General features: G+C 31.6%; 1 protein-coding gene across 1 annotated transcript; it reads left to right on the top strand.

The window, feature by feature from the left end:
- Positions 1-20,096: 20,096 nt before the first annotated feature.
- Positions 20,097-23,410, top strand: LOC130671930 (uncharacterized). The gene is given in 3 exon segments (XM_057476075.1): positions 20,097-20,198; positions 20,685-20,870; positions 22,313-23,410. Coding segments are annotated over 3 exon segments (1,386 nt in total).
- Positions 23,411-26,620: the final 3,210 nt, after the last annotated feature.

Here is a 26,620-nt window from a genome sequence, read left to right as displayed (position 1 = left end):
TTATCCAAGTAGTCTACGTCTGTCTAAAGGGATGGATGAATTTTCAGGTTAAAAGAAGGAACACACGATTTTCGAGCTCATTTTCTCTTTATTAAAAGGAGAAAACTGACAGCTAAACTTGACTTGCAATTGGTAACATCATCCTGGTTACCCAGCGAAAGCTGGTGATGGGCGAAATGCCCCATTTTCCTCCACTTCGTCAATTTCATCCTCTTCCGGTTCGTCTTCTCCATCTTCCCGAAAGAGCCAGGAAATGAATTTCCAATCTTCCATCCAATCATTCAAGTCCTCGTCCTTCTCCCTCCAAGGATATTTACTCCATGCCAGAAAAAGCTCACGCTTTAGCCGGGATGAACAGTCCGGTAGAGAACCCCGACTTAAATAATACTGGACGAACAAGCAGATTAAGTAACACTACAATCACAATTCAACTTGGCTTAACACTCTAAAACTTACGTGTAACAAATTATTGCGCACACCACACGTATAATAGCACTCACAAGTATGAATGCTGGGGTCCCAAATTGCAAAAATCCTCCGAATATAAATAAATTCGGAATAAGATCTTATAAAATAATAAATGGGATCCCTAAGGTTATACTTTTGACCGTAAGACGTGCACATTGTGCCAGTTTCAAATCAGATGGCTGAATGCCCGACTTAACGTATAAACGCACCGTCAGCGGAAATAAGAGGCGCTAGCTGTGAGAGTGTTTATTGAAATCACACAAAACTAAACTTAAGAATAAAATAATGAAAATATTGAATCTTAAACACTATTGAAATAAAATAATATGCATCTTAAAATTCACTCAAAATTTATTCTTGTAAATTCAAAATATTAACGCCTTTTGAATAGCCAGGCAATAAAAGAATCTCTTAAACTGGAATTTATCAGGCGCAGACCGTTCCTGCATCCTCGAATGTTGCGGATGTCTCTCAAAACTTCCATCAATAACTATCTCCAATGATAGCATCATCCGCAAAGAACCAATGTAAATTAGTGACGACATACTAAAAATATTAAATAATAACTTAAAAGGATTAAAGAATTTCTCTAGAGGAATTTCATATCAATAAATCTGTAATCCAATTACCTCTAATAAAGTGGGAACACGACCATCCGCGCCCATCGGGGGCAAAGGTGATGCAATCGAATGTACCCAATCAATCTCATACTGGTTGGAAATGAACAGAAAGATTGGATCCAAATCCCGGTACCAATGAGCTTGTATCTTGATTAAAATATCATCCAGTAGAATTGGTAAAAGATCCATCTCCGGATCGGCAATCTCGATATGTTGGTGGTTAAAACACATTTTCAATGATGAATCCTGAAATTACCGAATTTCAGTGCATAAATTTTACGGAGTAAGAATTAGATAAGGAGTTATCAAATTCCTCATTTTTTAAATTGAAAATGAATTTTAATAAAAGAAAAAAAAAATTTTTTTTTATTTGACCAACTTACCCCTTAACTGTAACGAACATCCACTGGCCGTAAGGACAACTTGATAAAACGTAATGTCTGAATATCATCTTTTCCTATTTCATAAAGAAAAAGAATTATAATAATAACCTTGGCCTTGCTAAATCAGCAAAATTGAAAACCGACCACGAATTAGACAAAGCGAAACACGGAAATAGTAACAAAAAGCAAATCTCCAAACTCCAGGCATTACAAAATAGCCTGAGAAAAATCTTATTGAAAAATTAACGGATACATTGAAAACAACCTGTGAAAATCATTCCACATGCATGCTACTCATATAAATAACCTTTATTCTTAAATTTTCAGGGCGAATTTTTCAGAATTATTATTAAACGCCATCAATTATTCAATTTAGTCATGATATAAATCATACCATTGATTCCTACATGAAATCAGCTGGTTTAGAGAATAGTCCCTTCAGCGACTGCAAGATGGAGACACTTGCCGGTAAAATTTAAGATTAATACGACGGTCGATTTTTGGCATCTCATTGATGCTACGCGGTCGCGTGAATTGCGAATGCGGGCAAAGAAGAGACTGATTGGACATACCCGGGGACTAAGTCATCTCCCTCTCCTTCGCTCGAGGATATCCCGCGCTCACTCACTCTCACGTAGCAAAATCTAACAGGTTAAACTAAATAATTATTCAATGATTGACATATATATATATATATATATATATATATATATATATATATATATATATATATATATATATATATATATATATATATATTGTAGTGATTGGTATCTTAAATTAATATCACTTATACACTACAATGATAACACACTTATATCAGATATAACAACACCACAATTAACAGCAGTAAAAGAAAGCAAGAGCAATAAATAGATTATTGAGATACAATGTTTGCTGTTAAACTGTCAATATAAGACTGACTGACTTTAGTCGCGCATCTATGAAACAAGAGAAGAAGGCATTTGTTTTCTAACTATTCAAATATTCAAAAGATCAGTTTCCCATTCGTTCCACTACCCCCTTCTCAATAAATTATCGTCCCGATAAAAATTGTGTTGGAAGAATCGAACTTAATTGAAATAAAAACCATTTGCAATCTTGGTTCGATTCCGCTATGGTCCCAACACACCCTATCTATCACCCTACGGGGAAAAAAACACCATAGCCAAAAAACAACCCTGTAGGCTAACGCAAAGATAATAAAAAAACAAAAAAAATAGTCGATAGTTTAATTGAGCTAAGAAATGATAAAAATAAAATATTCTGCTAAGAAATTAATCGATACGCGTGACTCTATTTTCCTATTCAGCGAATCAAATAAATAAAATTAAAAATGCAACCCTCCTCTTGATTGAATGGACCTTTAATGGGAATGGGATCAGGTACGGGATGGGAACAGGAACTCCTTCCTCTCCTCCTTGAAGGACTAGGAATGGACTCCGTCTCTCCTTCCCCAATGAAATTGGAAATATTATCTGCACATAATAGAAATAACAAAACGAGTATCTCCAACATTTTATTAAATTTCATATTGAAACATATTTCATCAATAAATTATATTATTTATCAATTGTTAATTATAAACTTTTAGTGTGATCAATTTGTTACTTTTTCGATCTTAAATGCTCAATGTTCTACCGCTCGGTTCATTCAGCTCATATGCTGATATGTTATCTCGAGCTAACACATCAATGATTACTGATTAATACACGTTGCAACGAATTTCAATTTTTCCCCCTAAAAGTTCCTTGGAAACTCTCCAGGACATCCACCTATCTCTCAGAAGTCACCACTACTTAAGAGAAATGTTGACTATGCCAACTCCGGATGGATCCCAAAGCTCCAGTCAGGATACTGTTGACCAATGATAAGACCTAAAAATTCAAACTTTTGATTTGAGCTGAGCTCACTTAAACCGAAAGAAATATCCAGTCTCTCATCAAAGGCCCAAGAATCCCGGGAACCCCTTACAACGACCAATCGTTCAGGGTCCTCAGACGGACTTCCCTCAGCTAATAACCGAACTTAGAACATTCCCAGTCCTAATAGAATCCCGGGAATCCCTCGAACAACGTTACCACAGAGATCGTTCAGAGCCCTCAGCCAAACTTCTTTCAGAATCTCGGGAACTCTTCAACAACGTCTACAGTGTGGCTATTCAGGGTCCACTGTCAGACTTCTCCTAAGGACTATACCAGTCTTTAGCAGTCGTTCAGACATCTTCAATTCTATCAGTTTGCAAGATATCCTAGACTTACTAATTGACTACAGAATCCCGGGAACCCTTTACAACGTCTACACTGAGATCGTTCAGGGCCCCAGCCGGACTTCTCTTTTATTTCCTCTTATTGATCACAGTATGGTACATGACGATTTACATGCATGATTTTAGATTTTCATTTGTAATTTTTCTAATTTTATAAGCTGCAATATTCAGCCTATTTTCAATTTCATAAGGACCCTCCCAATCGCATTGAAGTAAATAAATTTTTTCAATTATTTCCGTTAGTATCGACTTTTCTTTTTTTTTTTTTAAATTTAACTCATGATAATAATCTCAGCAGTTTCATAAAACTTTCCTATTCATCCGTATAAAACTATATTTATTAACTCGATAAATACTTGAGGTATTATATAGCCCAGATAAAAATTTTCAAATATTACTATCTATACAAAATCGTTTATCTATCGTTCTACATCATAGAATCATTAAATTTACCCGGTTTATTAATCATGTCAATCGATTACAAAACAAAAGAGCGGTTAGATGTCACGCTATTTTTAGCTAATTTGTACTTTTTTTTTTAATTTTATCTAACTATAATTATTATCAAATAACGATACATCACCAAATTTATCCTTTCCGAATTTCGAGTTGTCCATAAGTTCAACTTCAACTCCTTAAGGTAGTACTACCGGTTTTAGAATTGACGTTCAGAATTTAATGAAACTTGGCATATTGGTACTTTATAATACCATAATTAAGCAGTTAAATTTTTGGAGGCCTACAGAGCACTGAAAGAAAGATATTAATATTTATAAATTTTTGCGTTTAACATTGATCCTTATGGGAAATCACAGACTTTATTTTATTTCACAAAACTGGACGTTGAGATTTCTATAGTTTTGGTATCAATAGAAAGAGAAAAATTGATTGAATATTATGTGCAAATAAAACCATAAACTCAGAGCCTGTGATAAGAACAATTAATAAATGATTGAGAAAAAAGTACTAGTCGACTTAAATGTAGCAACGCCGCAGAAAAGGTTAGGACGCGCGCGAAATTCAAACATGCACCAATGCAACTGATAATTAGTGTCAAAATAAACAAATGTATGCGCGATAGATTTCCGCGCATAAACTCATATGTTGAGAGAAACAGAATGTATTTCTGTCTATTTAGTTTTTATGCGGCGTTGCCAAATGAAAATACAACTCTAGCCAAATTACACATAGCACTAATTTGACACCTGTGGTAACGGTAGTACTACCTTAATTGATGCTAATAAAATATTCTTCCGGCTTCACTGTTTTTTTTTTTTTTAAATAATAAGACTACCCGGCGTATAATATTTTGATCACTATTATTTTATATTTTTATCATACACGTAGTTACTCATACCCGCACTTTAACTCAAATTAATAGAAATATTTTCACAACACTAATTCATTAATCCCGAACTTTTTTTTTTATATGTAGTACATCACACAAATAAATTCAAATACGCATTTTGACACCGATTAAGAAAAATATTTTCGCAAAACTTAATTATTTAATCACTGAATTTGTTTAAATTATTACACGCACTTGAAATCTATATTATAAAATATATTCACAAATTTTTATTAATTCATCACCGTATTTATTTATATTACTACGCGAACTTTAACACTATAACACATATCCACAGAACTTTTTTTTTTTTTTTTATTCATCACCGAATTTACTTATGTTACTACACGCATTTTAACACAATAACACATTAGGGTGCTTCGTTTGAAACGACTATTTTTTTCTTTTCGCTCCCATCCCGAGATTTTGTTGGAAGTACTCCAAAAAAAATTTCCTGAGAGTTTGAGCCCTTAAAATTGATATTACACTGAGAGAAAAATGCATAGTAGCCTGAACTACGACGTCACAACTATTAAATATTAGTTCTGTAAACTAGTTTTCGTAGTCACTGGTACTACACAGTAGTGCTCAAAACTAATACAAAATAGTAACACCAACTATTCTTTACGAACCATTTTTACCTGGTTATAACAATTATAAAAAAATAGTCTTCGCTACTTAACATGTAATAGTAATAATAACTACATTTCATAGTCGCGTCAACAAATTAAAATAGTATTAGTAACTACTTCGGCTTAGTTAATGTTGAGTAGTTGATATAACTTCAAAAAAAAAGTTATTGCTACTGAAGCTTGAGTAGTACTGACAATAATATTTTTATTATTTGCTTCACTATGTTATATCCGGCTTGCCGTATATTTAAAGGGGCCTCTTTGCCGCGCTCGCTGCAAAGTGCAGCGTTAACAATTTTAGGGATAGCAACTTCGGCCAGCACCTCGTTGCACGTCGTCAACGATTCCTCCAATCACGGAATTACACTTGACTGTATTCTAAATTCATCCAATTATATATTCTAAATGATTCCCTCCAGAACCGCGAACCGAGGTGATAAAAACAACGAACACCAAGGTGCGGCAGCCTATGACGCTTGAGAAGTTAATGTATCTTCCTTGCTGGCCCGCGTGAGTTCTAAACCGTGTTACGTTTAGGCAACCCTCTTTTCTATTTTCTATTTCTCTTAAAACCGATTAGTTTCGTTTTCATTAATAAAATCTAAACAGTCAAGTATACTATAAAATCCCACGGGAAGATCGTCTCGATATTGCACTCGAGGAGGCGTGGCAAGTTGCTTGTTACCGTTAAAATTTCAATTCAAAATTCTCTTTTCAAATTATATTTTCTTTTCCAAAAATCACCACACGGGAAGTACCGCTCGCGTAAACACGAGGAGGCGTGGGTGATTTTTACAATAATTGTTAAGTGTATAAACAGCGATTCTCGTCCGAGTGAATTGCTGGAGTCGGGGATTCATACCGAACTCATATGAGCTAAAGACTCAACAAATTCCAAGTGCAAATCTATAAGTTAAGTTAATAGTTAAGTGTAAATCCCAGAGATTTAAGTGACAGAAAAGAACCTTAGTGTTAAGAACAATTTAACATCTTGTGAACTGAGTACGGCGAGCCCATAGGGAAATAATTCAATAAACATCTATCATTGGGAAACCTGTATATTAGATTATTTCTAATATTAAGAACCGCATCCCTTTTTCCTGAGCCAATTCATCTTTCGATCAGGGACCAACAGAAGCCGTACCCAGGAGTTTGCAGTCCAAAGGTTACAAAGACCAACTTGCAAGTAAGCAGAGAACAACGAAAGGTAGGTGAAAATTACCAATTTCTTTAATATATTGCATCCAAATTCTGCATCGAATACACAGAGAGGCCCCCACGGGGTTTATCGTTCGAGTTCTCACAATAAAAATAAAACCTAGAGCTAATCCTCTAGGAAAATCACCCTGTTTACCCGGTGCCTCCCACTTGAGGCCCACGCGACCATTTTCAACAATTAATTATTATTAATTAATTAAATCCGGACATAACAACTACATGTTAATAGTATCAGTTAAAATTTTGACTTAATAAAATACTTTTTCTTTTTAAATATCGAGAAAAATTATTTAAGGAATTATTAATGTCATTATGTAGTTAAGCATCTACTATATGACCACCAAAACAGGTACTTGTCACTCTGTCAATTAACAGAGGAATATCCATGCCAGAATGGTCTTCAAGCATCGTATATAAAAACTCTGAAATACCTATCTAACCAGGGACAGCACAATAAGTTGGCCAACCATCTAGTGGCGAGCACTGAACTACTTCCACTGCTGCTTAGCACCGGTGACTTTCTCCTCTTCAATATACATCTTCTCCCAACAAATTTTTCGGGAGAAGATGTATATTGAAGAGGAGAAAGTCACCGGTGCTAAGCAGCAGTGGAAGTAGTTCAGTGCTCGCCACTAGATGGTTGGCCAACTTATTGTGCTGTCCCTGGTTAGATAGGTATTTCAGAGTTTTTATATACGATGCTTGAAGACCATTCTGGCATGGATATTCCTCTGTTAATTGACAGAGTGACAAGTACCTGTTTTGGTGGTCATATAGTAGATGCTTAACTACATAATGACATTAATAATTCCTTGAATAATTTTTCTCAAAAAAAAAAAAAAAAAAGGATAAATAATACTCTCCAGTTAACAAACAAAAAATGGTTTTCGAATCAAAACAAAATTTCGAAAGACAATATATACACAAAATCTGAATGACTATGTTCAATTGGTTGATATTACTTGATATAAATATTAAATTATTACCATATCGCATAGTTGCGCTCACTATAAATTTTTAATTTAATAGACTCAGCCCAAAGTAGTTAACTTAACTTAAAATAAAGTGTTAAGTTTACATGAATAACATAGTTCTGCTGACTAGTAATTTTTAATTTAAATTATCCAACTCAGAACAGTCATGTTCACTAGTATCATCGTAGTGTTTTCATAATAGTGTAATCGACTACTTTTTTGTAGTACTGTTTACTATTACACTTTAGTTACAGATACTAACAAACCTATAGCTGAGATGTTTTTTTACTACGTTTTCCTAGTTCCGAAAACCTGTTTTTTCTCTCAGTGTAAGTACTCGACCACAGCGTGTGAAGATTTCCCATTTAAAATACACGTAAACTTAGGTTTTTTTTTTTAAACTTCTATAACTCCGCGGCATTTTATGATATCGTCTCGCCCAAAGTTGGGATTTTCTCAGAATTAAATGTACTACAAAAGTGTCCGTTGTCGCGAAGTCGTAACTCATACGGGTGGGGTAGTACCTACCGCTAAACCGAATTTTTTCATAGAATTCTTGTTCTTTCTCTCATTATCTCATAAACAACAAGACCTACAGAAAAAATGCAAATAACAATTTTATAGGAAATTCAATTTCCTACAAAAAGGTCCTTAGCACCGAATCACTCAGATTGATATTTTCTGAGATATTAGTTAAATAACAAATCAATATTTTCTAAGATTTGATTTGACATTTCATGGGAATTCAATGCTACTTAAACTTCAATAATTAATATCTCAGAAAATATCAATCTCAGTGATTCGGTGCTAAGGACCTTTTTTGTATGGAAATAAGTTTCCTATAAAATCATTTTCTACAATTTTTCTGTAGGTCTTGTTGTTTATGAGATAATAAGAAAAAAACAAGAATTCTATGGAAGAGTTCGGTTTAGTGGTCCGTACTACCCCACCCGTATGAGTTACGACTTCGTGACACTGGGCACTTTTGTAGTACATTTAATTCTGAAAAAATCCCGACTTTAGGCGAGATGATATCATAAAATGCCGCGGAATTATAGAAGTTTAAAAAATAAAAACCTAAGTTTACGTGTATTTTAAATGGGAAATCTTCACACGTTGTGGTCGAGTACTTAATATCAATTTTAAGGGCTTAAACTCTCAGGAAATTTTTTTTGGAGTACTTCCAACAAAATTTCGGGATGGGAGCGAAAAAAAAAATAGTCGGTTCAAACGAAGCACCCTAATATATATATATATATATATATATATATATATATATATATATATATATATATATATATATATATATAACTATCTCAACAATTCCAAATGTATTTATATAAAACTATACATAATTCTGTATAACTATACAGAATTTAATAAAGAAATTAGTTTCATTGCATTCGTATTTTAAATATATACTTATGTTTATCACATTGCGATTGTTTATTATTTTTATAAGGCTGAAATGTATATTTGGATACTAGGGTAAGAATCAATACTGTAGATAATTAGATCACATAGTTTTTTTGAGATATATAAAGTTTTATTCTACACTAGATTATACAATAATACATCACAATGATTAATTTTTTAATTAAAATCAAGTTTTATGATAAAATTACCAGACTCTCTTTGAATTATCAGGTTTTTACAGATATAGTCTTTCATTCGTACAAGCTGGACAAGACTCTTCACGTCTTCCAGCTTAATTAACAAGCATACTCCAGATTCTACAACAGGTACAATATGTTTTATTGCTATTTGAATTTTTTAATGAATCATCATACCTTGATTATCTACTTTTAATTGTTTAATTGAAAAATTTTATTTATTTTCTTTATCAAATAAAAACTTTATCATTCCATAAATACGGCCTGTATCAATTTTTTTGTATCTCCACTGTATAACTATTCGTTTTAATAGTTTTGTGTAATAGTGACGTGTAAATTTCATAAAAAATTTTTGCTCTCGAATGAATATATAAATTTTCATAATTTAATCCCTCGGATATAAGTAATAAACGATCATTCTCGGAAAGTCCATTATTAACTGCGCTGCCTAACAACATATAATTTCTTAATTCTCGACTTTCTTTAGCGGAATTTGTTTGTACTATCCTACTTTTAAACATTCGGACTCCTTAAACAATTTTCAGGTTGTTAATGATTTCATGACCCATATTTTTTGTCCCATGAACGCAACGAGCAATATATCCATTTTCATCTTCCTAAGGAGAAGCCGATGTCAACCAAAGTGGACCCCATCGTCTAATACAAAGCCCAAAGTGTCTCAACTGGTGTAGATTGTAAGTCGTTTCTCTATCGCTGTATAGCTTCGGAGTTTGTTATACAATTATATCAAGCCAATTCTGAGCACATAAAAGATCCGGATCAAGAATTTTATTTTGAAGTAAATCGTACAATGCCATAACTAACAACATTAAATGTTGAAAGTATTGTTCCGGTAAATATTCAATTAAAGTTGGCAAACAATAAAATAGTATCCAGTTATAGATCTCCGAAGCATTATGAAATTTAAATTCAGTTATTGCTCTTGGCAATTGATTAAATGATTGAGGAGGTTTAATACTTTTTATTAAACTATTAATTTCATTAATGTTTTATTTATGCTCTAAGCACCTGGTTTATTCAATAATGAATTGATATATTGCTTAACAACTCCAAGAAGTACTGAATGCATATATTCAGGTAGAACATACGATCTAAGATCCAGTAATGGTAGAGATGATAATATTGAAAATCCTTTAACTCCTTTACAATGAGGTTTTTCAATAACCTCGCGGATTTCTGCTTGCCTCTTCATTCTGTCACCAGTCCGTAGCATCGATGAATTTACCTCAAATGGATTTTAACAGGGTATATCTCAACCTTGCCAAGTTTGGCCCCTTTATTAATTGATCTTAATAAGGGCGCCACTGGAAGATAAAAACTCGGCCTTCTAGAACCGGAGATGTTAAAATATGAAATCAGGGTCGTCGAAATATATAAGAGTGAGGAAACAGAGGGATTTAAATTATTTAGAACACCAATTTATTCAATATAAAATGTTCTCTTTTATTCAACAAAAGACAATTCTGCCCACCGGGCTTTTATTTCACTTATAACTATTTTACAAAACTGTCCACCGGACTTATTATCTTATAACTACTGAGTCCCCTGGACTTTAGTAACGATTTACTTGGCCCCTGGCCTGATCCCCTGGATCTTATTTATATTAAACGAGTCCCCTGGACTTTTACTATAATCTACTTGGCCCCTTGCCTGATCCCTTGGATTTTATTTAATTAAATTAACGAATGAGTCCCCTGGACTTTTATTAGAATGGCCCCTGGCCTGATCCCCAGGATCATAAAATTAAACTAAAATCTAATCGGCAACTTGCCAGATCCCCTGGATCTAATAAATTTGATATATTTCCACCGGAACTACTAATTTTCTCACACACACACACGTTTTATTCTCGAGTCCCCAGGACTGTATTACACACACACACGCGTTTACAATTATAATTTTACCGGTTAACTTTACACTCTTTTAATTACTCTCAATTTTACTTAATTTGTCCACTGGACTAAATTCATCCGTACGTTTATTTCGTAAATTTTCAACACGATGAATTTTCAATACGACAGAATTTATTTTTCATAATTTTGTACTTTCAGTTTTTCGAATTTTAAGTTATTGATAAAGAAGTTATTGATTCCCGAAAACTGACGCCGCCAACTGACGCTCTCTCTCTCAATTGCTTTTATATTTTGTATTCCCGTTACTAAACAATTTATACCACAAAAACTGACTTCAATTTTACCACTAAATTTAATTGTTATAACGTTAACGTCTTATCGCTCTTACACAGCCTTTTGGTTTTCGTTTCTTAAAGTTTATATTAATTTTATATCTAATTTATCGGTTAACAATTTCTTAAAATTAATCTTATAATTTATAATTTTTGGCTTTCTGCCGAGAAATTTTATTTCTTAATTTATAATAGATAATTATAACGGGTAAAATTCTGGCTTTCTGCCGAGAATTTTCCAGACGGACCGCGTGTTAATTTATAAAGAATTCTGGCCTTTTTGCCGAAAATTTCTATTACAATTGAATCGGAAATGGCGACTGCCCACGAATTTATTTATTAATGAATCTTAGTTAATTAATTAATAAATTGTAGCGGTTGCTGACAATTTATTTACCTTATTTCTTTCTCCGCCGTCCTCAAGTCGTGGCTTTCCTTTGTAGTCTAGTCAACATGTGCCTTTTGGGTCAAAGTTTTTTATTCGCCTCGGAAAATTATGATCGAGGTGTCATTCGATTCGTCATCGCATCTAGAAACTTTTTGAAAAATTTGGAGTGGGGCGCGAAAAAATTACAAAAGTTATAAACAAATTAGTAAAAAAAAAAAAGGGGGTTTAGTTTTTTGCGAATATCTCAAAAAGTATTCAAAATTTTTGAAATGTGAAAAAAGATCCAAAAAGAGGAAGAAATTTCCTAAAAAAAAGTCCTACCTCCCCGAACTCTAGGACCAATATTTATAATTTTTATAGAGGGTTGAAAATACGGCCGAAAACGGGAACTCTCGCTTGCGTAAGCTCTGCCCACTTCGGACCTTTAATAAATAAATATTATTTAAACCAATTAAATATGAAAATTAAGAAATGAAAAAAATTCAGGCACCTACAGAATCGATGAATGAACAATCGTCCGGCGATCAAAAATTTTTATCGTGATTTTTCAATTAGTTATCCATTAATTAATTAACAATTTTTTGTAGTATGAACATCAACATTAAAAGTGCAATAATTGTTAAACTATAAATCTGGAATTTTTTCCATTCATGGAGCTATTTTCTAAAGGCTATAGAATAGATTCCCGTTGGAAAATTTAAAAAATTGTTAATTTTCACTTTGTTATTAACAATTTACTGAAGTAAAAAATTATCAACCTCGATTAAACATTGAAAAAAATATTTTTTTTATAATATTGCTATTGGTCCGTTTTCTTATGATCATAAGCCACTTAAAAATTTTTTTGAATCATTTTTATCCCGTATTGTTTAAAAAATTGTTATAAACAAATGCGTTGTTTATAACATAATCAAAAATTTTTTTTTCTTAACATAATCTTTGATGGAAATTATGATTTTAAAAAAAAAAAACCGTTTCTTAAAAAAATTTTTTTATTACTTAAAAACGCATTTGTTAATTAACTAATTTTTTCTAACACTTGTTATGAAAATTAAGGAACCATTTTTTTTTTAAAAATCATAATTCTTCTTGCTCTTTGATGTCTGAAAAAAAAAATTTTTTTTTATTCAAATTTACATTGTTTATACAATAAACAATTTGTTATAAACAATTGAATTTTTAATTTATATTTTTTTTTTTACTCTAAAAAATAAAACAATAACAGCCCAATATCAACTTTTGTAAAAAAATAGATTTTTCAATTTTTTATTTAGTTTCTAGTTCTGTTGTATATTCAAACTTACCTTTCACGCCTGCTTTTCTTTGTTTATTATTAATATTACTTATAAACTATTGCAGATACAACAAATTCATCAAGACTTTTTTTTTCTAAATTAGCTACTTAACAAATTAATAACTAAAGTAAAGCTCTAACTTAATTAGTTATATAATTTTTTTGCAATTATTTATAAAAATTTAAGAAAAAAATTTTTTTTTGGTTTTTAAAATCAAAATATCTCATTAACTATAACAGATACAATAAAAGTTACTTATGTCTTTTTCATTATGTATTTTTTTCTTAAATTTTTATAAATAATTGCAAAAAAATTATATAAATAATTAAGTTAGAGCTTTACTTTAGTTATTAATTTGTTGAGTAGCTAATTTAGAAAAAAAAAAGTCTTGATGAATTTGTTGTATCTGCAATAGTTTATAAGTAATATTAATAATAAACAAAGAAAAGCAGGCGCGAAAGGTAAGTTTGAATATACAACAGAACTAGAAACTAAATAAAAAATTGAAAAATCTATTTTTTTACAAAAGTTGATATTGGGCTGTTATTGTTTTATTTTTTAGAGTAAAAAAAAAATATAAATTAAAAATTCAATTGTTTATAACAAATTGTTTATTGTATAAACAATGTAAATTTGAATAAAAAAAAAGTTTTTTTTTAGACATCAAAGAGCAAGAAGAATTATGATTTTTTAAAAAAAATGGTTCCTTAATTTTCATAACAAGTGTTAGAAAAAATTAGTTAATTAACAAATGCGTTTTTAAGTAATAAAAAAATTTTTTTAAGAAACGGTTTTTTTTTTTAAAATCGTAATTTCCATCAAAGATTATGTTAAGAAAAAAAATTTTTTATTATGTTATAAACAACGCATTTGTTTATAACAATTTTTTAAACAATACGGGATAAAAATGATTAAAAAAAATTTTTAAGTGGCTTATGATCATAAGAAAACGGACCAATAGCAATATTATAAAAAAAATATTTTTTTCAATGTTTAATCGAGGTTGATAGTTTTTTACTTCAGTAAATTGTTAATAACAAAGTGAAAATTAACAATTTTTTAAATTTTCCAACGGGAATCTATTCTATAGCCTTTAGAAAATAGCTCCATGAATGGAAAAAAATTCCAGATTTATAGTTTAACAATTATTGCACTTTTAATGTTGATGTTCATACTACAAAAAATTGTTAATTAATTAATGGATAACTAATTGAAAAATCACGATAAAAATTTTTGATCGCCGGACGATTGTTCATTCATCGATTCTGTAGGTGCCTGAATTTTTTTCATTTCTTAATTTTCATATTTAATTGGTTTAAATAATATTTATTTATTAAAGGTCCGAAGTGGGCAGAGCTTACGCAAGCGAGAGTTCCCGTTTTCAGCCGTATTTTCAACCCTCTACAAAAATTATAAATATTGGTCCTAGAGTTCGGGGAGGTAGGACTTTTTTTTAGGAAATTTCTTCCTCTTTTTGGATCTTTTTTCACATTTCAAAAATTTTGAATACTTTTTGAGATATTCGCAAAAAACTAAACCCCCTTTTTTTTTTTTACTAATTTGTTTATAACTTTTGTAATTTTTTCGCGCCCCACTCCAAATTTTTCAAAAAGTTTCTAGATGCGATGACGAATCGAATGACACCTCGATCATAATTTTCCGAGGCGAATAAAAAACTTTGACCCAAAAGGCACATGTTGACTAGACTATTGTTCCCGGTCGTCTCTGCCGATTCCCGTTCTCTCCAAATTTCTTCTAGATCTTTTTCCAATTAATTAATTTCTTCCAAATTATTTGTGAACACATTCAATACGAGTAAATATATGTAATTTAGTGCATCGGCTACCTGCTGGATACACGATTTATTAATTTAATTAATTTATTGCTTCTAGAAGGTTCCACAAGTACCTCTCTATAGTATATATAATTACCTGAATTTATAGTTGATTTTGCGTCTAACCGCAACGCCGGTCCGTCCAACTGTGTCTCTTCTCACCTCCTGCACTCACTTTTCACTTTCCGTCTCGTGACCCTTCGGCTCTAATCGTACATTGACCCCTCCCCATTAAATTCTAATTGGGTCTAGAGGACGAGCCTTCAAAATTGGCGCTCCCGGTGACAGTCGATCAAGTAGATCACGGGGTTTATGGTTATTGGGTCATTGACCAACCGCGGGAAATTTATTCAAATTTAAATTTTATTCTCACCACCAATTTAAATTTTACCCCGCTACAGGATACATGCGTGTAATTTTCTTTCCTTTAATTTTTTTGCACTTTTTAGTCATTATTTCACAGATGTTACAACCATAGGTACCATTATGCAGTAGAATATTTTGCAAATTAGCTCTTGCTGGTACATCTGCAATGAATCATGGAGCTACAACCTTTGAAGAAAATTTTTCTTTGGTTTGCGGATGTACCCACTTAAAACCTTTATTATACATTTCTGCAATTTAGTGCAAAATGGTTGAAGGAATGTATTCATGTTTGGCTTGCAATCTGGATCATACCACAATCCTGAAATTATAGTACATGACTCTCGTATATTCTCCGGTAGTTTAGCGATCGTATACATTAGAGGCCAGCAATGACTACTTGCACTCTTGACCAAAGATAATCCGTCAGTATTAAATATTAGAGTTAAGTCATATGTCCCTCGGTTCTTACGAGAATTTACTCGTTTGCATTCAGTTCCCTCGGTTATATTACTCATTATACCCGTATTATGTGATATCGACAAGAGTGTTATTTTTGTTGCGAGATTATTAAGCACCAAGGTCACAACATGTAATAAGACGCTACCAACTAAATTTCAGCACCTTCTAGAGAACGGTCTGTGGGACTCAGTATCTCTAAAAAAAATACCTGCTAAATTAAATTACACTTATCCAAAAAATTAAAGGAACAAGAAAATTTTATAAATTTTTTAGTGATTTTTGGAAGGCTGTATTTTCGTGAAAAATGGTCGTATCGAAAAAACTAAAAAAATGAATTGAAGCTTGAAATCTCTAGTTTAAAGATCTTCCAGCAAAATATTTTTTTGAGCCACGATTTTTGCGGAATCATAAGAAAAAGGTCGAGACAAAATTTTTCTAAATTTTTTGGTTTTGTTTTTTAAGTCTACGGGGCCGGCAAAAATTCTTTAAAAAAAAAACAAATTAATGGCTCTTTTAGGAAATTTATTCAGCTACAATTTGCTTTTTTTTGTTTCTCTGTACGACAATTTGCTGCTGAGATATCAGCTTTCAAATGAAAATGAATCCTTTTGTCTTTGATTATTGATATCTCAGCAAGTAATGGTCACACAGTTATTTAAAGGGCAGTTCAAGAAACTTGAACAAATTCCCTACAAGCTCCATTTTCGATTTATCGTAAAAAATTTTTTTTTCATCCTTGATATCCATTTGAAAAACCCACAAAAAATGGCCATTTTCTGGTTTTTTAGTCAACTCATCGCTACTCTGCAAATACTGATAAAAAAATAGTGTTGCCAGGTGATTTTACAGCTTAATGAACCCCAAAAAACCCTGGAAATTATCAGATTGATCCATTGAACCGTTTGTCCGGACCGATTGCTCAAAGTTTTACAAAACAATTAAAGGAACAAGCTTTGTTCCTTAATTTGTGTAATCATTACCAAAATGAAAAAATTAATTTTTCTTTTATTTTCTTTTGTTTTTGCGTTAGTTATTCAGTAAATGTAAGGTAAAGAGGAAAAAAAAATTTTCCAAAAAACGAGACCAAACAAGAATTTTTTTGAATTTTTTTTTTTTACGTTTTATTCGGGGGGTTATTTTTTGTTTCGTTTTTCGGAAAAAAAAAATTTTTATTTTTCCTCTTTACCTTACATTTACTGAATAACTAACGCAAAAATGAAAGAAAATCTAAAAAAAGTTAATTTTTTCATTTTGGTAATGATTACACAAATTAAGGAACAAAACTTGTTCCTTTAATTGTTTTGTAAAACTTTGAGCAATCGGTTCGGACAAACGGTTCAATGGATCAATCTGAAATTTTCCAGGGTTTTTTGGGGTATATTTAGCTGTAAAATTACCTGGCAACACTATTTTTTTTATCAGTATTTGCAGAGTAGCGATGAGTTGACTAAAAAACCAGAAAATGGCCATTTTTTGTGGGTTTTTCAAATGGATATCAAGGATGGAAAAAAAATTTTTTTTGAAAAAATCGAAAATGGAGCTTGTAGGTGTTATGTCCAATAAATTTTTTTCTTTAATTTATTTTATTTCATAAATAAATTTACGAAACTCCTCTTTACAAAAGCACGCGAAAACGCAGCGTCAGTATTACCATCACTTATGCGTATAAAAGTAGCGCGAAACCGCGAAAATTTCGTGAATCTTATTGCAGGAATCCGCGTTTGCGTTGAAAAGTGAATAAGAGAAATTTTATCTTTTCAATAAGAACCCTATTGCAAGAAATCCGCGTTTGCGTCGAAAAGTCAATAGGGAATATTTAAATTAAAAATCTTTATAAAAATCATTTAATCTTACTGCAGGAATCCGCGTTTGCGTTGAAAAGTCAATAACTGAATCCAAATTATTTATTAAAAATTCTCAAACAACTATTAAAATTCGGTTCGATTGAATAGTGATACAAAATAAAAATAAATTGTAATCCAATCTCGAGTCGATTCAGTTCTGCGCATAAAAGCATTCGGGCCTAATAAAGACGCATAATACAATAAAATTGTATTCTAAAAATTTGTAAAAAGTATAGTGTATAAGTGAAGTTGAATTAGAAGTATTGTAATTGAAACGTTTAATAAAAAGACTAGAAATCATAACTTCAATCTTTAGAGTTTTGTTCGAAAGTAGCACATAAGATTTTATCCTACAACCCCAGCCGCGCCCATTCAACCAATTCCACTCAGGAGGAGGCCGAGTGAGCTGCAAAGTTCTGGAGGGATAAAAGCCTGCCGTGTTAGAAGAAAAAATCATCTAAAGGTAAGTGAGAGACATTTAAAACATTTTCTCTCTATTGATCGATTTATAAATGCAACGTTATCAAGCTCGAAGACGTTTGGGTTCGTACTCTTCGAAAAACCCACATTAAATAATAAATATAGGAAGTGAAAACCTTCCTCGTATTCTTTACTGTTGTCCGCATCCTCCAAATCTCTCCTTAAATTTTTCTATCGCTACCAAAGGGAGAAATCCCGGATAATTAATTTGAATCTAAGCGGCGGACATAACATAGGGAATTTGTTCAAATTTCTTGAACTGCCCTTTAAATTACTGTCGGACCATTACTTGCTGAGATATCAATAATCAAAGACAAAAGGATTCTTTTTCATTTGAAAGCTGATATCTCAGCAGCAAATTGTCGTACAGAGAAACAAAAAAAAGCAAATTGTAGCTGAATAAATTTCCTAAAAGAGCCATTAATTTGTTTTTTTTTTTAAAGAATTTTTGCCGGCCCCGTAGACTTAAAAAACAAAACCAAAAAATTTAGAAAAATTTTGTCTCGACCTTTTTCTTATGATTCCGCAAAAATCGTGGCTCAAAAAAATATTTTGCTGGAAGATCTTTAAACTAGAGATTTCAAGCTTCAATTCATTTTTTTAGTTTTTTCGATACGACCATTTTTCACGAAAATACAGCCTTCCAAAAATCACTAAAAAATTTATAAAATTTTCTTGTTCCTTTAATTTTTTGGAAAAGTGTATTACTAAATTCCAAAATTACCTATTATTAATTAATTAACCAGTGGTCGTTAGACTCGACTGAATTAATTACCTAATACGATGCTACCTAACATAGACAAACCTAGATACTTAAACAAAATGGCGACCAAATGCTCTCGAACCCACGCCGTAAAATTCACTATTTCTTTTATAATTTATATTTTTACCCTGAATAACTTAATTATCAAATTTTCCCGATAACCGAAACTTTCTAATAAAATTTTTAATATACACTTAAATTTCCCCTTTTTAACAATAAAACTGGACCGTTATTTATTACCAAAATTATCTGTTAAAACGTGGGTGAATCGCCTCCGTCAATACATGTCCACTGAACGTTCTGCTGTTGCGATTGACTCGTTGTTGTACTACTTAGCTTGTGACACAGATCTTGCCTTCTTGAGTATAATAATATTTCAGCAACCAGGAGAATGTTGAACTTATACACGTGATCGTTAGACTCAGCGTATTAATTATTTGAAAAACTGGCTTCCACTGCAGCCACAGCTTCAAAGACGTTATTTTAAAGATGATTTGTTCGGGGTCAAATACAGACGCACCGAGACGACGATGTCCAATAAGTTAATGTAAAATTGGGGTCTTTTGACTCACTATATGCAGCAACGTGATGTTAAGACTCACTCTTATAAATACTTGTGTAATGTATGACTGATAAATTTTTTTTTCTTTTCACATGAAGAAAATTAACAAAAGCATGAACGCAATTTTTAAAAATAATTTTTTTATCACAATTTATTCAGTAAAAAAAATTCTGAAATTTGACAGCTGTCAGCTAACTTCAGTTTAATCGCCGCGACTACAATAGCCATGAGTAAATTATTGCAAATGGCGTCACAGCGTTCTATTGTTATCGTGTCGCGTGTGTTCATAAAATTTTTAATTCGAAAATTTTAACTAAACAATTTTAATCTGTGCACATACATTTTAATTGAGCATCTCACAAGAACCTGCTGAGATGTTTTATCGTATCATTTGTGATGCTGATAAATCCTATTGCACAGTGGAGGATTTTGAAGTTATTCATGATATCAATCAACAACCAGAAGTTGACGATCATGTACAATTTTTTTTGGGGAAAAGAAAAATACTCTGGAGTTATAGTTGATTTATCAGGTAAACTACTAATTGTTTAAAAATTTACTGTCAAAATCTTATTTTTTTGTCATGTAAATATATTAGAAACTTAAATTCAAGAATCTACAAAGAGTTATTTCATTACACTTTCTAATAATTTATAATTTGTTTACAAAAAAATAAAATTTATCAAAACTTTATGAATATTGTGAATCGATTGTAATATTTTAGAAAATGACGATGTGTTGAATGAAAAGGCCAAAAAATTGAAATCTAAGCGAAAACTTTCTACTTCCTCGAGTCAGTCACCACATCCTGAAAAACGACTACGTAAACCTAAAAAAAATTGGTCTTTCACTTAAGATTCAGAAAATCCTGAAGTGGAAAAGCCCATAAAAGTATTTCCTACAATATCAAAAATGAATAAATAAAATATTGAAAATACTTATTGTTTTTTTTTATTAATAAGGTTACTTCTAATTCAAAACAACCTGATGATAAATCCAGAAGTCTTCAATATCAAGTTAAAACAGTGATCCAAAAAAATAAAAGCGATGAAAAGGAAAATGAAGGCGTGCCAGCCACTGATAATTCTAAGAAGAGTCCAAGTAAAGAAGAGCTTAAACTGATGCTTGAACAACAGCAAAACTTACTGGTATCACGTAAAACTAATCAAATTAATATTTTTATCTGCAACTGGCATGTATGTAATATTGCAATAATAATTAATTCTAATTTATTTAGTCCAAGGCTCTACTAGTATAAAAGCTAAATTCTTCTCGAGTAAACTCGAAGAGATATATTAGTTCTGATGCTGATGATAGCAGTCATCATGAAAATAGTGATGAGACTGAAGTTTATGATGGATCAAACGAAACCGGTAATGATAAGGATGATGTAAAGATTCACTGCCAACAGAAGATAAGGCCGTGTTCAGAAACATACTCTGGAGATTGATAATTACCTAACTAGATGGCTAGTAAAAGGACAGTCACGTGACTTACTTATAACTAGAGGAACGATTAAACAACCAGAATGTTATACGTTTCTGAACGCTGCTTTAGTATTAAAATGGCGGGTGTTTCGAAAAATTTCGTACACGTCTTTCACTTATAGAGCATAACCAAAAAAAAAAATCGGTCTGTCAGTTGACCCTGCGGGCCAGCCCCAAAACTTCCCGCTGTTTTCGAGCTCAACGAGCTCGAAAACACTATTGTGAATACATTTTCGAGCTCTACGAGCTCGCAAATACTTTTGTATGCCATTGTTTTGTAAAAAACCATTTTTTAGCATTTCTTTCTCCCACGATATCTCGCGAACGAATTAACCGATTTTGATGGTTGAGGCGGCAATCGACGCGTTTTGTCAAGTTCTAAAGCTGATAAAATTTTGGATTCGATTTATCGAGTCGTTTTTGAGATATTTCAGGAAAAATAAAAAAAAATTTTTTTTTTAATTCTTTCGACAACGGTTTCTCTTGAACGAATGAACCGATTTTGATGGTTGAGGTGACATTCGACGTGGCTTATAAAGCTCTAGAGCCCAGTCCATTTTGGAATGAATCCATCGAGCACATTAAAAGTTATCCAAAAAAAACATTTTTGAAAAAACTTTATTTTTGGAATATCTCTGAACGAGCCCTACCGATCAAGCTCAATTTTCTCTCGGCTTCAAGATATTGACAATCCGCGTCGAATGGCACCTTAAAGTTCAAAATCGGTTCATCCGTTCAAAAGATACAGGTATTTACATACGTACGTACATACATACATACATACACTCGGACATCATCTTGAAATTAGTCAGAATAGCTTCCTAGGACCTCAAAACGTCGACATCTGATGGAAATTCGATTTTCGTAAATCGGACTGAAACCAATAACTTCCCGAATTTTTGAAAATTTACAATTTTCTTAGCGGGAAGTTAAAAATGATCGTTTCTAAAATTGCTGAGTGGTTAGAAGTTATTGAAATTTTTAATAATTTAGTGAGAAATTTATTCAGTAAAGTGTATGATAGTGATGATGAAGAAGAAGAAGAATAAGAAATCGATGAAAGAGAAAGTGTAGTGAAAGCGATAGTTGGAAATAAAAAAAAGGAAAAAGTTCCAAGAGTCGTTGGTTACATAGAGGTTATGATACCGCAGTATTCTGAAATAGAATTTCAGAGCCATTTCCGATTAAGTCGTCGTTCTTTTGAACAATTAAGACAACTCATTGAACCGATAATTGAAAAAAATGATGATATTGATCGCTGTATGACTGATATCAGAAAACAAGTTTTATCAGTTTTATGGCTTTTAGCTACCCCGGAATCTTACAGATCAGTCGGTGACAGATTTGATCTATCGAAATCGTAACTATTTGTGGCATTTGAAAGAATAATTAATGCATTGAATGTCATTGCATTGAACATAATCACGTGGCCTCAAGGAGATGAAATAAATAGAATAACAAGTGGTTTTGAAAATATTGCAGGGATGCCAAATGGTATGGGTGCCATTGATGGGACTTTTATACCAACAAAAGCTCCATCTGAAAACCCTGAGGTATACGTTACGAGAAAATGCGATACTGCATTTACAATGCAAGCAATTTGTCAAAGTAACTTGAAGTTTACTGACATTTTCATTGGCTATCCAGGATCAGTACACGACGCGAGGATTTTTAAAAATTCTGACATTTCCAGAAATGTCAGTGCGAATAAAAATCTCTTCATTCCCCACAACCACTACATTATTGGAGACAAAGCATACCCGCCGCTTGATTGGTGTGTTTCGCCCTTCATTGACCGAGGTGATTTGACACCAGCTCAAAAACGGTTTAACTTTATCCATTCTCAAACCCGTCAACCTGTTGAACGAAGTTTCGCGCTACTGTTTAATCGTTTTAGAAGATTAAACTACCTAGATATGTCGCACCTCGACTTGATTCCAAAGACTGTTTTAGCGGCATGCGTATTACACAATATTTGTGTCGACGATGACAATAATTTAGAAGATGTCGATGAAATCGTAAATAATTTGAATTTAAATGGAGATGAAAATCCAAGAAGAAACATAATTGATGAAGACATTGATATGGACACTTCAGATGAAGAAATAGTTGGTGAAGATGAAGAAGACAATTTTATACTACTTAACCTCAATGGATTACAATTTCGTAATCAGTTATGTGATTTAATCAACAATCAATAATTTATCTGAATTTTATATTGTCTGATTTATATTTTGAACATACAGCGCTTATTCTTACGTATATATATATATATATATATATATATATATATATATATATATATATATATCATTCCGTCGATCTCATAATTGTATGTCTATAATTAATCTGTAATAAACAAAAATACTTGATAATTTGATTATTAAATAAATGAATGATTAAAAAAATTGTGTTTAACTTACAATAGAATTCCAGGACAATAAATGGTGTCGTGATGGATTGTACGAATTTTTGAATGGAGTCAAATTGAAAATTTGGAATAAATTATATTGTGACCAATAAAAGATTAACGCTAGTATATATATATGTATATGTATATATATATATATATATATATATATATATATATATATATATATATATATATATACATATATGTATATATAAATATATATTTATATGTATATATATATAAAACATTACCGTTTTTTTATTATTGAAATGAATGTACTGCAATTTTCTAATGTCATATGTTGGGATATAATTGCATTCTATTATATAGTAAGCAATCGAATTAGCTTCGAGAGGGTTGAGAGTAAAGTCAGTATTGTTAATTACTTATCAAATATATATGTATAAAATTTATGAAATCTGCTAATATATGAGGTTTATAATGAAGCACTTCAAAGAACACTAACAAAAGTAATTAGAAATCTTTATTGCTGATTAGAATTAAATTAACACAATATGACGTCTGATTGTTGAATGACACAAGAAAATTAGTGAGTATTGAAGATTTTCAATCACTTGTAATACTAAGAGCTGTTTTAAAGTCAATGCTTAATATTTTTCCACAAGTTAACTAAGTCCAGTTATTGTTTTTTTTTTTTTTGATCCAATGATATTATACTTTAATTAAAGTGGGGCTGTAGATATCCTCAATTTTTCTCGATTAAACCAAGCTTTGAGAAAAGTCGTAAAGTAGCAGCATTTGCAGTGTTAGTCAATAAGTTAGTCATGTCATTGAGTGACAGTATATTTACTGAAGCTTTAAGGGGTCTACCCTCTTTAGAATTTTGAAAAAATCGAATTTTTTTTTTTTGTATTTTTTGAAAGTATACATATTTAAAAGTATCATACTGAAAATTTATAAAGATCCGAGCAGTCTAACTGTACTTTTGGACGACGTTTTCGGAGCGGTACGACCTACCTGCCTTTGTATTCATTAGCAGCTGCAACCTTTTTCAGGTATACTGACAAATGTATAATATTATAATATACTATCCATACTGAAAATTTTCATTTGGATGAAAATGTGCACTATAAAGAAGATGAAGGCATTATGTATGGTGCAGGCATCGCTGATTAGACGTAAGTAAGATTTTTTCACGATTTTTCGTTACAGAAAACTTTAAACGCGTTTTTCTCGGAATGACGTTTTTGGACGGCTTGTTGATAAAATCTCCGAAACTATTCAACCGAACCTTACCAAAATTTATCCACATGTTCTTGATAACTATAGCTATGGCGCATATCATACGATTTTTGAAATTTTGAGTTTAACTATTTATTTTTGGCAAAGAACGACGGAAAAAACGTGATTTTTCGTACTTTTTCGAAAAATGGCTGCCATTTTGTCATTTTTGAAAAAAAAAAAAATCGTATGATATGCGCTATAGCCATTTACTTACTGAATCTAAAACTATTTTTTTTTTTTTTTTCAGATCATCCATTCCAGATATTTCATCAACAGCGCACACTCATCTTTTTTTTTGGACCAGTCTTCTCCCTCATTTTTATGTATAAAAACTGATTAAAATAAATATAAAAAAAATTTTCTTGTGTAATCAAATAGTGTATTTTTTAGGCCTAACACTTTTTATGTCCATATTTATGACGTATACCGGTCAAAAAAATTCGTGAAAATAGCCTTATCTTTGCCCGTCTAAAGAGGGTAGACCCCTTAAAGATGTGTAGACCAGAAGGAGTGCTGAAATTTCTGTAGTTCAAGCAAAGCACTTGATGGAAAAAGATATCTGAGAACTAGGTAAAGGAACGTCCGATCCTTTCGCTGTTATCCTCGTCGGTGCTCAGATATTTGAGTCAAAAAAATTAGTAATGAGACACTATTAGGATTTGTATGATACTATATTGTAACAAATTTCATTTTTTATGCTTCGTTTGAGTAATAACAAATTTATTATATTGTTAAAAATTAAGAAAATGTTAATTATACAAAAGTTAGACATTGATTAAAAATTATCTAATATAGCACGTTATTAATTCTAAAAGGACTTACATTTTTATATGCGCTTTTGGGTTTAGGGAGCTTCTTAAAGCTAGAAGGGCATTCATTTTTTTTTTTATTACAAATCGTTTTGGAGCCTTATTTTAGGGCTCAAAATTAAAGAAAATTTTTAAAAGCCAAAAGGGCAAATAATTTAATTTACGCGCCCTTTTAGCTTTCCAAAATTTTTTTTAATTTTCAACTCTAAAATAAGTCTGTCAGTCAATTACCAATGAAAAAAAATCATACGCCCTTTTGGCTTAAGGAAGCTTCTTAGACAAAAGGACGTTAAAAAATGTAACCCCTTTTGGGATCAGTAACGTGATATATAAAGAGCCGTCAAATTTACTGTAATTTTTTTGATAATAAATCTAACAATTTTTCGGAATAGTTTTTAAAATGTTCATTTGCTTCGCGCTGTAATTCTAATTTTTTTTCATTTATTTTTTCGCGCTTTTTAGAATTGTCTTCTAACAATTGCAGCAAGTTATCGACGTTAGTTTTCTTTTTTTTTATTGAAGATGGTTTTTCTGAAATGAAAGTAAGATTAATGATTTATTTTTTTTTTCACATTAAATATAAGTAGATAGATAGATAGAAATGAATAGAAAAAAGTACAAATTTGTTTACCTGAATCTACAGATGACCTGCTTGATGAAGCGCAATGTTGTGGGACAATGTTTGGTTTTTTACCCAAAATCTCTTCCATCTCCTTAAAATAATCAAATTTCATTGCAGCTGCGCCGGAGGACTTACTGCTCATGTTGTCTTTTTTTTTTTTGAGTACTGTAATTTCAAATACTTTATTTTGTCGCAGCATTGAGCCCAGTTAACTTTAATGCTGTCATTTTCAGCATTGATGGAATTAGCTATTTCTTTCCATATGTGCGTACTTGTTTTTTTTTTTGTTTGGAAATCCGTCAGGTGTTCCTGATATAAGTTA

Source organism: Microplitis mediator, chromosome 7 (genome assembly GCF_029852145.1).
Source record: "Microplitis mediator isolate UGA2020A chromosome 7, iyMicMedi2.1, whole genome shotgun sequence".
In the NCBI taxonomy this organism is placed as follows: Eukaryota; Metazoa; Arthropoda; class Insecta; order Hymenoptera; family Braconidae; genus Microplitis; species Microplitis mediator.
The sequence above is the reverse complement of the archived record's forward strand: the minus strand, read 5'-3'. Positions and strand labels throughout refer to the sequence as shown.